The sequence below is a fragment of the Lepidochelys olivacea genome, assembly GCF_965140295.1.
Source record: "Lepidochelys olivacea isolate rLepOli2 genome assembly, chromosome: 7".
NCBI classification, from domain to species: domain Eukaryota; kingdom Metazoa; phylum Chordata; order Testudines; family Cheloniidae; genus Lepidochelys; species Lepidochelys olivacea.
The window spans coordinates 31036352-31048598 of record NC_140417.1 but is presented as its reverse complement, the minus strand read 5'-3'; the positions used below and the strand labels follow the sequence as shown (position 1 = coordinate 31048598).

General features: G+C 53.7%; 1 protein-coding gene across 3 annotated transcripts in view; it reads left to right on the top strand.

The window, feature by feature from the left end:
• Window positions 1–11332, top strand: part of DNAJC4 (DnaJ heat shock protein family (Hsp40) member C4) — a 58831-nt gene extending 47499 nt beyond the window's left edge. For 2 of the 3 annotated variants that reach the window (XM_084632884.1, XM_084632885.1), the window contains exons 6-7: window positions 9145–9231; window positions 11124–11332. In XM_084632884.1, coding sequence (XP_084489010.1) covers window positions 9145–9231; window positions 11124–11226 — 190 coding nt within the window. In that variant the 3' untranslated portion in view covers window positions 11227–11332. The remainder of the gene's footprint in view (window positions 1–9144; window positions 9232–11123) is intronic. The other variant, XM_084632886.1, reaches the window with a different exon arrangement.
• Window positions 11333–12247: the final 915 nt, after the last annotated feature.

The following is a 12247-nucleotide window of genomic DNA, read 5'->3' as shown; positions in this document are numbered from 1 at the left end:
CTCACCTGGAGTACTGTGTCCAGTTTTGGGCCCCACACTACAAGAGGATGTGGAAAAATTGGAAGGAGTCCAGCGGAGGGCAACAAAAATGATTAGGGGTCTGGAACACATGACTTATGAGGAGAGGCTGAGGGAACTGGGATTGTTTAGTCTGCAGAAGAGAAGAATGAGGGGGGATTTGATAGCTGCTTTCAACTACCTGAAAGGGGGTTCCAAACAGGATGGATCTAGACTGTTCTCAGTGGTAGCTGATGACAGAAGGAAGAGTAATGGTCTCAAGTTGCAGTGTGGGAGGTTTAGGTTGGATATTAGGAAAAACTTTTTCACTAAGAGGGTGGTGAAGCACTGGAATGCGTTACCTAGGGAGGTGGTGGAATCTCCTTTCTTAGAGGTTTTTAAGGTCAGGCTTGACAAAGCCCTGGCTGGGATGATTTAGTTGGGGATTGGTCCTGCTTTGAGCAGGGGGTTGGACTAGATGACCTCCTGAGGTCCCTTCCAACCTTTCTATTCTATGATTCTATGAGGGTGTCATGGCTGCAAAGCTCAGGCATTGCTCCTGATGTGCAACAGAGTATTGAGGACCTGCCCTTTGATGGTCGGGTACTATTCTCAGACTGGACTGACGAGACTTTGCATTCTTTTAAAGATTCAAAAGCCACACTGCGCTCTTTAGGGTTGTATACTCCAGCAATCCAGAGGCACCATTCTGGCAGTCAGCAGCAGCAGTACCTCTCACAGTGCTTCATTGGGAAGTCCTTCTTTCCCCCAAGGCAACAGGGGTATCCCAGAAAGGGTCATAGATCCTGGAGGCAAAGACCTTCTGGTTCTCGTCCCAGCCAGTCGACTTGTGTCCCTCCCATGCCAGGGGAGGGTGAGGCTCGGCGGGGAGGTCTGGGTATGGGGCGGTCCGGATGCACAGGAGTTGGGCAGACAGGGGAGCAGCTCCCCGTACAGTGACCCCTCTCCCTGCAGCTGAGGAGTGATGAGGGAGAGTGCAGAGCTTCCTATAGCCAGGGAGGTTTCTGGGGGTAAGTCTGACCTGGACCTAGCCACTCATTGCAGAAGAAGAGGAAGCTCTGTCCTCCCCCAACCCAGCTGGAACTAGCAGCTGAGCCCGGTGCAGGGTAGGAACCACCAGTGAGGTCGTCCCCAGCCGGGTCCTCCCCACAGTGATTTACCTCTCCATTGGCTGCTCCAGGCACCCAAAATGATGTGCCCACACTGCTGGGGAGGAGAACATGACTGCTCTTGCGGCTTCCCTGCAGAAAACGATGGGAAATCTGCAAGGGACATGAATTCTGCATGTGCGCGGTGGCGCAGAATTCCCCTAGGAATAATGCAGGTGGTCCATTTTGCCAGATTGTGTCTTCACCCTCTCCAAATGTGGCTGAAGTCAGTCTTTCATCTGACCCATCATCCCTTGGACAAACTGATCTGATTTCCTCCGCTGATCTTGGATTCCTTATGGTGGTGAATAGTTCAGGACAACATATGCCAGGGTGTTCCTTTCACTCGGGCCCTAGCAACCAGGATGGTTGTCACTGACATCTCCTGGTAGACTGGGGAGCACATCTGGGGTCGCTGAAAGTTCAGGGCCTGTGGTTGAAACAGGAAGCTTCACCACATATCAACATCTTGGAGCTTCAGGCCACCACACTTTCCAAAATTACATTAAGGACGCAGTGGTTCACACACTCGCCGACAATATCACGATGATGTACTATGAGAACAGACACTGGGGAGCACACTCAAAAGGCCTGGTTCAGGATCAGGCTCTGGCGGTTTTGCACTGGGAGGAGCATTATTCCGGTGGCCAGTCATTTACCCAGGGTCCAGAATCAACTCACAAATCACCTCAGCAGGAATTTTCCCCTGTGACACAAATGGTCCCTGAGGCTCAGTGTCCTGTGGTCTGTCTTTGTAGCGTGTGGCATCCCAGCAATCGACTTGTTCCCCACGAGAGACAAGAAGAATGCCAGCTGTTTTGATCTCGAGGGTGTCTCAGCCTGGGCTCCCTGGCCCACACTTTGTGCCTGAATTGGTATTTGCCATTCCTGTATGCTTTCCCTCTGATTCTGATCATCCCACAGGTCATCATCAAACTGAAATTGGACTGTGCCACGCTTATCCTCATTGCTCTGGCCTGGCTGAGGCAAACTTCATTCTCCAACCTTCTTGCATTATCAAGTTGGCCTTCCATATCCCTTCCTTTCCATCCCAACTGCTTGACTCAGCATCACAGTCAGATTTTCCATCCTACACTCAGATCTCTCCATCTCATTGCATGGCTGCTCTGTGGTTAAATGAGGAGGAAGAACGAGGTTTGGAGGCTGTTTCTACTCAATAGAAGGAAGCTCTCTCTGTATGACTGATTTAGCCAAACGGACGTGTTTTTTAATATGATCATTGGCCTGCAGAGTTCAACCAAAGGTGGCTGGTATCCAGGACATCTTGGAGTATTTGTTACATCTTCAGTTGTCAGGTCTCCTACTTAACTCATTGAGGGTGCATCTGGCTGTGACTTCAGCGTTTCATCCACCCGTCCATGGGAGGTTGGTATTTTCTAATACCATGGTAACAAGATTCTTGAAAGGATCCTTTGTCTCTACTCACCATTGAGAGAACCAGTTCCTTTGTGGTACCTTAATATGGTCTTAGTGGCTCTGATGGGACATCCATTCAAGCCTCTGGCATCATCTTCTTTTTCTCTTTTGTGTCAAAAAACTGCATTCTTGGTGGCAATAACATCTGTGAGGAGAGGGTGAGAGTCGCAGGCTTTGATGTCAGAGTCTCCTTACACACACTCCTCCAAAGACAAAGTGACCTCGCAGCCGCACCCTACATTTTTATCTAAAGAGGTTTCTCAGTTTCATTTCAAGCAGGTGGTGTATTTACTTGTGTTCTTTCTTATGCCACATTCAACCCTGGTGGAGCAGCGTCTTCACATGGATGTCAGGCGATGTCTAGCATTCTACCTGCACAGGGCTAAACCTTTTCGTGCTTCGCTTCACCTGTTTGTGTTGTATGCAGACGGAAGGAAGGGACAAGCAATCGCTTCGCAGACGATCTCTAGGAGATAACTTCCTGTATCAGGACAGCATACGGCTGGCTGACTATGCCTCCACAAGGCTGTGAGCTCATTGTACAAGAGCACAGGCTGTGGTGATGACATTTTTAAGTGATGTTTCAGTATTGGTCATCTGCAGGACTGCCACTTGGTCATCTGGACATTCGCCTATGAAACATTATGCCGCTACCGCAGCATCCAGAGTAGATGTAAGCTTTGGGAAGGCAGTTCTGCAATCCTTGTTTAAAATAGATTCCAACCCCCACCTCATGCAAATCCTACTTGAGAGTCACCTTCTTGGAATACATGGTTGCATCTACTCGAAGAAGAAAACATGGTTACTTACTTGTGTTGTGAGTGTCCTTCGAGATGTGACACAGACGTGTATTCCACAGCCCACCTCCATCCCTTCTGCCTCGAACTCTATGCTCCTGACGTTCAGCGTGAAGGAAATGAGGGGGATCGGGGCGGCATTGCCTTATATAGCCAGAGGTGGGCTGCAGACATGAGGTACGAGTGCCCCCCTCAGGTACTGCTAGGCAAAATTCTCCGGCTCCAGTGTACTGGGCGTGCACACACCTATGTGGAATACACGTCCACGTCACATCTTCAAGAACAACAGTAACAACACAGGTAAGTAACTGCTTTGTCTCAGTGGACAACCAGTTGAACATGAGCTCCTGGTGTGATGCTGTTGCCAGAAGGGCCAATGCAATCCTTGGCTGGATAAACAGGGGAGTAGCGAGTAGGAGCAGGGAGGTGATTTTACCCCCATAGATGGCATTGGTGAGACCCATAGTGGAATGGTGCATCCAATCGTGGAGTGCACATTTTAAAAAGGACGTTGAAAAACTGTAGGAGGTGCAGAAAAGAGCCAGAGAAATGATCCGAGGGCTGGAGAAAATGCCTGACCGCGAGAGATCTGGGAAGCTCAATCCGTTTAGCTTCTCCAAAAGAAGATCAAGAGGTGATTTGATCAGTGTGTGTAAGCAGCTTCACAGGGAGAAAACACCAAGAATTAAAGGGCTCTTGAGCCTAGTGGAGAGAGACAGAGCAAGAACCAGTGGCTGGAAGTTAAAGCCAGAGACATTCTAATGAGAAACAAGGCACCAAGTTTTCACAGTGAGGGTGATTAACCATTGGAACAAACTCCCAAGAGAAGTGGGAGGGTAGATTCTCCATCTCAGTGGCTTCAAATCCAGCCTGGTGCTTTTCTGGAAGATGCCATAATCAGTCACAAGTAACTGGGCATAATCCTGGGGTAACTGGGTGACAGGCTGGACACTCTATACAAGATGTCAGGCCAGATGATTTGATTGTCCCTTGTGGCCTTAAACTCTGTGGCTCTCTCTAACAGTACCGAGCAGACACAAAGCTGTGGGGCTGAGGTGATCATTCGTGTGGATTGGGGTTTCTTTTTGCCTTTCCAGCTGGTCCCAGTTCAGTGTTGCTGCCCCTGGGACTGGCTCCCCTCTCTGGTTTACTCTTGTGAAGTTGTTATTGGTACTGGAGTAGCAAAGAGGCCAGAGTTCCATTGTGCATATACAGATGGACGGTCCCTGCCTCAAATTGCTCACAACCTGAGAGCTGCTCTCCAGGGCAAGTCTTGGATCAGTAAAGAAACAGAAATAGTTATATTGGGAATGTCCCCTCCAGCGCAGGACGTGGATCGGGGGATACCCCCTCCAGCACAGGACGTTGATCGGGGGACGTCCCCTCCAGTGCAGGATGTGAATCGGGGGACGCCCCCTGCAGCAGAGGACATGGATCGGGGGACACCCCCTCCAGCATAGGATGTGGATCATCGGATGCATCATCTGGCGCAGGACGTGGATCGGGGATGGCCCCTGCAGCGAAGGATGTGGATCGCGGGATGCCTCCTCCAGCACAAGAGGTAGATTGGAGGACGCCCCCTCCAGCACAGGACATAGATCAGAGGACACCCCCTCCAGCACAGGACGTGGTTTGGAGGACACCCACTCCAATGCAGGATGTAGATTGGGGGACACCCCCTCCAGCGCAAGATGTGGATCAGGGGATGCCTCCTCCAACGCAGGACATAGATTGGGGGATGCCCTCCCCCAGGCAGGGGGCAGATCAGGGGAGCCCCCCCCACACCTTCCCAGGGCAGGATGCTGCTAGAGTCTCTTTGTTCAGAGGAAGGGCCTGCACTGGGGTCACAGTGATTTCCCTGCAATGGTGCCAGTACCAGTCAAGTTAAAATGGTCTCCAGTCTGTATGCAGAGTAGCCCATTAGTACATGACAGCCAGACAGGGGAGTGTGAGCATCCGGGGGAGGCAGCTCCTCAGCTCCTCTTTACCCTGCTAGATTTGTCATCAGCAGTGGTAAGGTCAGAAGCGACCATGAGATCATCCAGTTTGGTGCCTACGTCTCGCAGGCCAGAGAATCACACCCAGTTACCCCAGCACTACACCTAGTGACTTGTGTCTATCTAAAGCATCTTCCAGTTCCCCCAGCCTCCTGCCCCGCTCTAACCCACTCCTACTTCCCTCCTGGTGCTGAGGTGGGCTGGGAGCCAGGACTCCTGGGTTCAGTGCCTTCCACACCCCAGCTGGGGAGGTAAATCCCCCCTGTCACCTCTGGCAAAGCAGCTCTTGCAAGCAGTGCGGTGCAGGGGGAGCAGAGGCCTGGCTGGGGGTGGGTGTCCTGCCCATCCCTCACACTGGGCACCCTGGTGCTCGTGCTGCAGACTAGGGTTACCATATGTCCGTATTTTCCCAGACATGTCCAGCTTTTTAGTTCTTAAATCACCATCCGGGAGGAATTTTTAAATATCTAAAAACATCTGGGAAAGTAGGGACGTATGGTAACCCTAGATGGGAGCTGCCGGAGCCACGGAGCGGGGCTTGCAGGCGCCGGCAGCATGCAGAAAGCCCTCTGCCCCCTCAACCCGACCTGACCCTTAGAGCCAGAGGGACTTTGGCGGGGGGCGAGGTGGGGAGTCCTGGCAGTGCTTAACTGGGGCGGCTCCCAGGAAGCAACCGACAGGTCCCTCTGGCTCCTAGGGTAGGGGCGGGGCAGGGCGGGGAGGAGGGCTCTGTGCCCGCCGCCGGTGCCTGCAAGCCCCGCCCCCCCGACCCGACCCAACCCTAGGAGCCAGAGGGATTTGCCGGATGCTTCCCGGGAGCCGCCCCAGGTAAGTACCGCCGGGACTCCCCACCTCACCCCCCGGCAGGTCCCTCTGGCTCCTAGGGTAGGGTCAGGCTCGGTCGTGGGGGGGCAGAGGGCTTTCTGCGTGCTGCCGGCACCTGCAAGCCCCACTCTGCGGCTCCGGCAGCTCCCATTGGCGCTATTCCCAGCCAATGGGAGCACGGAGCTCACGCTTGTGGCAGACACAGCACGTGGAGACCCCTCGGCTGCCCCTGATCCTAGGAGCCGAGGGACCTGTGGCAGGAGGGCTGAGTAGGCGAGCGGGCGGGGGGGAGTGAATAGTCGAGCGGCAAGGGAGCCAGTGGCTGGCGGGCAGGCGGGTGAGGGGGCGGGTGGCAAGCCAGAGGCAGGCAGGGGGGTGAAGAGGCCAGCAGCGGGCAGCAGGGGTTGAAGAGGCGAGCGGCGAGGGAGCCAGCGGCAGGTAGGCGGGCGGGGGTGAGGAGGTAAGCAGTGAGCCAGCGGCAGGCAGGGGTTCTCAGGGCGGGCATGGGGGTTTCTGGCAGGGGAGTGAGGAGATGAGTGGCAGTGGGAGGAGGCGAGCGGTGGGTGGGGGACTGAGGAGGGACACAGCAAGCCAGCGGTAGGTGAGGAGGGGTGAGGGGGTGGGGCTGGGTGGGGAGGGGGCGGGACCTGGGGTAGAGTGGGGGCGGAGCATGGGAGGAGCAGCGGTGGACTGTGGGCGGGGCTGACAGCACCCCAATGTGGAGTGTCCTCTTTTTTGAATGTTCAAATATGGTAACTCTACTGCAGACCCTGTTACATAAGGAGATGGCAGCTTCTAGGGGAAGGTCGGGGCTGTCGCTGGCCCCAGAATCGCTGAGTCAGTCCATCCCTGGCTTTTCACCCACTCACACCCCTTGCCCAGCGCCCAGTGCATAGAATCATAGAATCATAGAATATCGGGGTTGGAAGGGACCTCAGGAGGTCATCTAGTCCAACCCCCTGCTCAAAGCAGGACCAATCCCCAATTAAATCATCCCAGCCAGGGCTTTGTCAAGCCTGACCTTAAAAACTTCTAAGGCAGGAGATTCTACCACCTCCCTAGGTAACGCATTCCAGTGTTTCACCACCCTCTTAGTGAAAAAGTTTTTCCTAATATCCAATCTAAACCTCCCCCACTGCAACTTGAGACCATTACTCCTTGTCCTGTCCTCTTCTACCACTGAGAATAGTCTAGAACCATCCTCTCTGGAACCACCTCTCAGGTAGTTGAAAGCAGCTATCAAATCCCCCCTCATTCTTCTCTTCTGCAGACTAAACAATCCCAGTTCCCTCAGCCTCTCCTCATAAGTCATGTGTTCTAGACCCCTAATCATTTTTGTTGCCCTTCGTTGGACTCTCTCCAATTTATCCACATCCTTCTTGTAGTGCGGGGCCCAAAACTGGACACAGTACTCCAGATGAGGCCTCACCAATGTCGAATAGAGGGGAAGATCACGTCCCTCGATCTGCTCGCTATGCCCCTACTTATACATCCCAAAACGCCGTTGGCCTTCTTGGCAACAAGGGCACACTGCTGACTCATATCCAGCTTCTCGTCCACTGTCACCCCTAGGTCCTTTTCCGCAGAACTGCTGCCTAGTCATTCGGCCCCTAGTCTGTAGCGGTGCATTGGGTTCTTCCGTCCTAAGTGCAGGACCCTGCACTTATCCTTATTGAATCTCATCAGATTTCTTTTGGCCCAATCCTCCAATTTGTCTAGGTCCCTCTGTATCCTATCCCTGCCCTCCAGCGTATCTACCTCTCCTCCTAGTTTAGTATCATCCGCAAATTTGCTGAGAGTGCAATCCACACCATCCTCCAGATCATTTATGAAGATATTGAACAAAACCGGCCCCAGGACCGACCCCTGGGGCACTCCACTTGACACCGGCTGCCAACTAGACATGGAGCCATTGATCGCTACCCGTTGAGCCGACAATCTAGCCAACTTTCTACCCACCTAATAGTGCATTCATCCAGCCCGTACTTCTTTAACTTGCTGACAAGAATACTGTGGGAGACTGTGTCAAAAGCTTTGCTAAAGTCAAGAAACAATACATCCACTGCTTTCCCTTCATCCTCAGAACCAGAACCAGCAGTCCGCACCTCCAGCTGGCTGGGCCCAGCAAAGGGGACAGTGCCCTGGGGCACCCTGTCAGCCGGCACTGGGCAGCCAGCCCCAGCTGCCACTTCGGGCCTGGTCTCATGCACTCAGGCTTCAGCCTGGTAGAGCGCGGCCCGGAGCAGAGGGAAGGCGGGAGCACACCACACACACACACACCACACAGAGACATACACACCACACGCACACACACCCTGTTCAGACACACACTGCACACACACATACGTGCGGCACAGAGACACATCCCACACATGCACACACACTGCACAGACACACACCTGGCACACACACATTCTGCACCACACATGCACACTCATGCTCCACAGACACATGGATACACATACACACTGCGAGGACACACACACACGCTGCACAGCAGCGCACACACACTGCACTGAATAGTCGCACCATACACCCCACTCCTTGGAGATACACACACATCGTACAGGTTTCAGAGTAGCAGCCGTGTTAGTCTGTATCCGCAAAAAGAAAAGGAGGACTTGTGGCACCTTAGAGACTAACAAATTTATTTTAGCATAAGCTTTCATTAGCTACAGCTCCCTTCATCGGATGCAGAGACTCCCACAACACATCCACCATGAACACACAACACAGAGACAGACACACACACTCAATCCATATAGACACAGACCACACACAGATCTAGCCATCCGTCCCCAGTCATGCGGTTGCATTCATCTTTTGAACTCTCCATCCCCACCCGCCCCCATCCATCTCTCCACCCCTCGACACAGGAGGGTGCAGGGAAAGGTGTGTAACCCTGCCTTGTGTTCTCGGCAGGAAGCTGGAGGAGGTGCACACCAGCTTCATGGACAAGAAAGACAAGCTCATAACCAGCATCTACAATGAATCCAAGGAGCGGGCCAGGTTTGTACAGCTCCCCAAGCCCCTGCCTCAGTTTCCCTCTCCATACCTGGGGACAAGGATTCCTCTCCCAGAAGGTTTGTTGGTTGGGCTGGGATAAAGTGCTGCTGCCAGAACCCCTGGGGACCCTTCCCTATGTTCACCCCATGCTGGGGCCCCCTGCTCTCTGGGGCCTCTCCCCTCTTCACCCCATGTTCCCCCCCCATTGTCAGGGGAGTCTGCCCCCTCATTTAGCCCATGCTTCCCCTCACCCTCTGGGAAATCCCATCCCCCTCCTTCACCTCGTGGGTGTCCCCTGCCTTCTGGGAATCCCTCCCCTCTGTTCACCCATGTTGCCCCCCACCCTCCGGGGATCCCTCCCACCCAGTTTACTCCTTGCCAGCTTCCACCAACCTCCATTGGTGGAATCTCTCCCTCCATTCACTGCCTGCTGGCCCTCAGTGCCCTCTGGGCATTCCCCTTTCCCCCACCCCACATGCGCCCCAGCCATAGCAAGGGGAGCGATGAGTCACTAGCCAGGGGCCATCAGCTTGAATGGGTGGGTGCACGCTCACAAGCGCAGTGGAGGGTGTGGATGAATGTGTGTTAGTGTCCAACACCAGGTGCACTAGTGTGTTAGCGTCCGTGTGTGCCAGAACATGGGCAGATGACACATTGTGTGTGTTCACCAGCATGGGTTGGAGTGTGCCTGTGCCCTGGGACATTTGAACGAATGTGTTAGAGAATGGGCATGTGCACTAGTCCATGTGGTACTGGGCATGTGAACACAGACACAAACCTGTTCCAAGGAATGGAAAACCTGTCCTATGAAAGGAGACTCAAGGAGCTTGGCTTGTTTAGCCTAACCAAAAGAAGGTTGAGGGGAGATATGATTGCTCTCTCTAAATATATCAGAGGGATAAATACCAGAGAGGAATCACTTAAGCTCAGTACCAATGTGGACACAAGAACAAATGGATATAAACTGGTCACTGGGAAGTTTAGACTTGAAGGTTTCTAACCATCAGAGGAGTGAAGTTTTGGAATAGTCTTCCAAGGGAAGCAGTGGGGACAAAAGACCTATCTGGCTTTAAGGCTAAACTTGATAAGTTTATGGAGGAGATAGTATGATGGGATAACATGATTTTGGTGATTAATTGATCTTTAAATGTTCATGGTAAATAGGCCCAATGGCCTGTGATGGGATATTAGATGGGGTGGGATCTGAGTTACTACAGAGAATTCTTTCCTGGGTATCTGGCTGGTGAATCTTGCCCATATGCTCAGGGTTTAGCTGATCACCATATCTGGGATCAGGAAGGAATTTTCCTCCAGGGCAGATTGGAAGAGGCCCTGGGGGTTTTTCGCCTTCCTCTGCAGCATGGGGCACGGGTCACTTGCTGGAGGATTCTCTGCTCCTTGAAGTCTTTAAACCACGATTTGAGGACTTCAGTAGCTCAGACATAGGTGAGAGGTTTTTCGCAGGAGTGGGTGGGTGAGATTCTGTGGCCTGTGTTGTGCAGGAGGTCGGACTAGATGATCATAATGGTCCCTTCTGTCCTTAGTATCTACGAATCTATGTCTGCAGCTGTACAATAGCATGTACCCCCATGTTCTGGCACGTGTTTGCAAGTTAGTGTGCGCTTCATGCACTAGCATGTGTTCCATGCTCCCATGCAGTAGGTTGTCTTAGCATGTTACCCTGTGTGCCCCCAGGAACTAGCGTGTTAGCATCCTAGTGCATACGCATACCCATGCTTGAATGTGTACCTGCGCTTGCGTTAACGTGTGCATGTATGCACACGTGCATCTTAGAGCATGTGCATTCACATAGGTTAGTGCATGATGCTGAGCATCGCTGCCCCCCTCCCCACTGTCCCAAGTGTGACCCGGCCCCTGTGCCTCTCCTCCCACAGGGCCAATGGCTTCCAGAAGCAGCAGGAGCTCCTGCGCCAGAAACACGCCGAGTTCACAGAGCGCTACCGCATCCGGCACAGCGGGGACAGCGCCCAGAAGTGACAAGTGCTCTGGACAATATATGGGGGGGACTGTGTGTCACGGATGCTGTATGGGGAACACCTCACACACACACTTGTCCCCTCCCTTCAATAAATCACTGCCCATGGCCTTGGTGCCGTTAGTCTTCCTGGAGGGCTCCCACCACCGCTTCGGAGAGGGGGGCATGGGATTCGTCTGAGCTCTCCAGCTCCCAGCCTGCACTACCCAGTGTCACCACACGGGCTCTTGGAGCAGGGATGAGCCCCGGGGACCTCTCCTGTCCCCACTGCCCCTCCCTGTGGAAGTAGGAGTGCAGCAACCCCTCTGAACCAGCCGGGATCCCAGCGCGCAAACTTCTCTGCAGCAGTGTCCGGGAGGGCACTCTGGTACTGAGAGCTTCCTCACCGCAATGCCATGCCAGGCACTAGTCTCCATCCCTATGAGCTGGGGCCAGGGGCAGACACTGGGAGAGAGAGACTGCCTGGCACATATCCAGCCGCCACCAGCAGGAGCAGGGACCAGAGGAGCCAGTGTAGCCAGGACAGGGATCAGAGAGTTGAGGGGAGCACCTCCCCCCCCACCCCGCAGAGGCAGTTGCTTGGCCAAGCCTCTACACAGCCAGGGCTCTCGGCTGAATCCCCCCATCTGAGTGGGGCACTGGGAGTGCCAGGTGAGAGCTGTGCTGGTGGATTTGGGAGGGGTGGAGACACCAGAACCTGGGGGGGGGCAGGTGAACCACCCCAATGATAATTAGCCATGATTCCAGACTCTGCTCCACGCTCCCCAGGAAACAGCTAAACCCACAGGGCATCCAAAAGCCCCAGTGCCGGGGCAGCAGATAGAGCCCCAAGGGCTCCTGCACACCCCTGAATTCCCTTCTACATCCCTTTTTGTGTTCTTATATCCATCGATCGCCACCACACTCCTCCCTCTATCTCTCCATCCACAACCATACACAGCTCCCCATAGACACCTCTCTGTATCTGTCCATCCATGAATCCCCACACATCCCTATCTCATCCATTCCCCTTTTTCTCTCTGC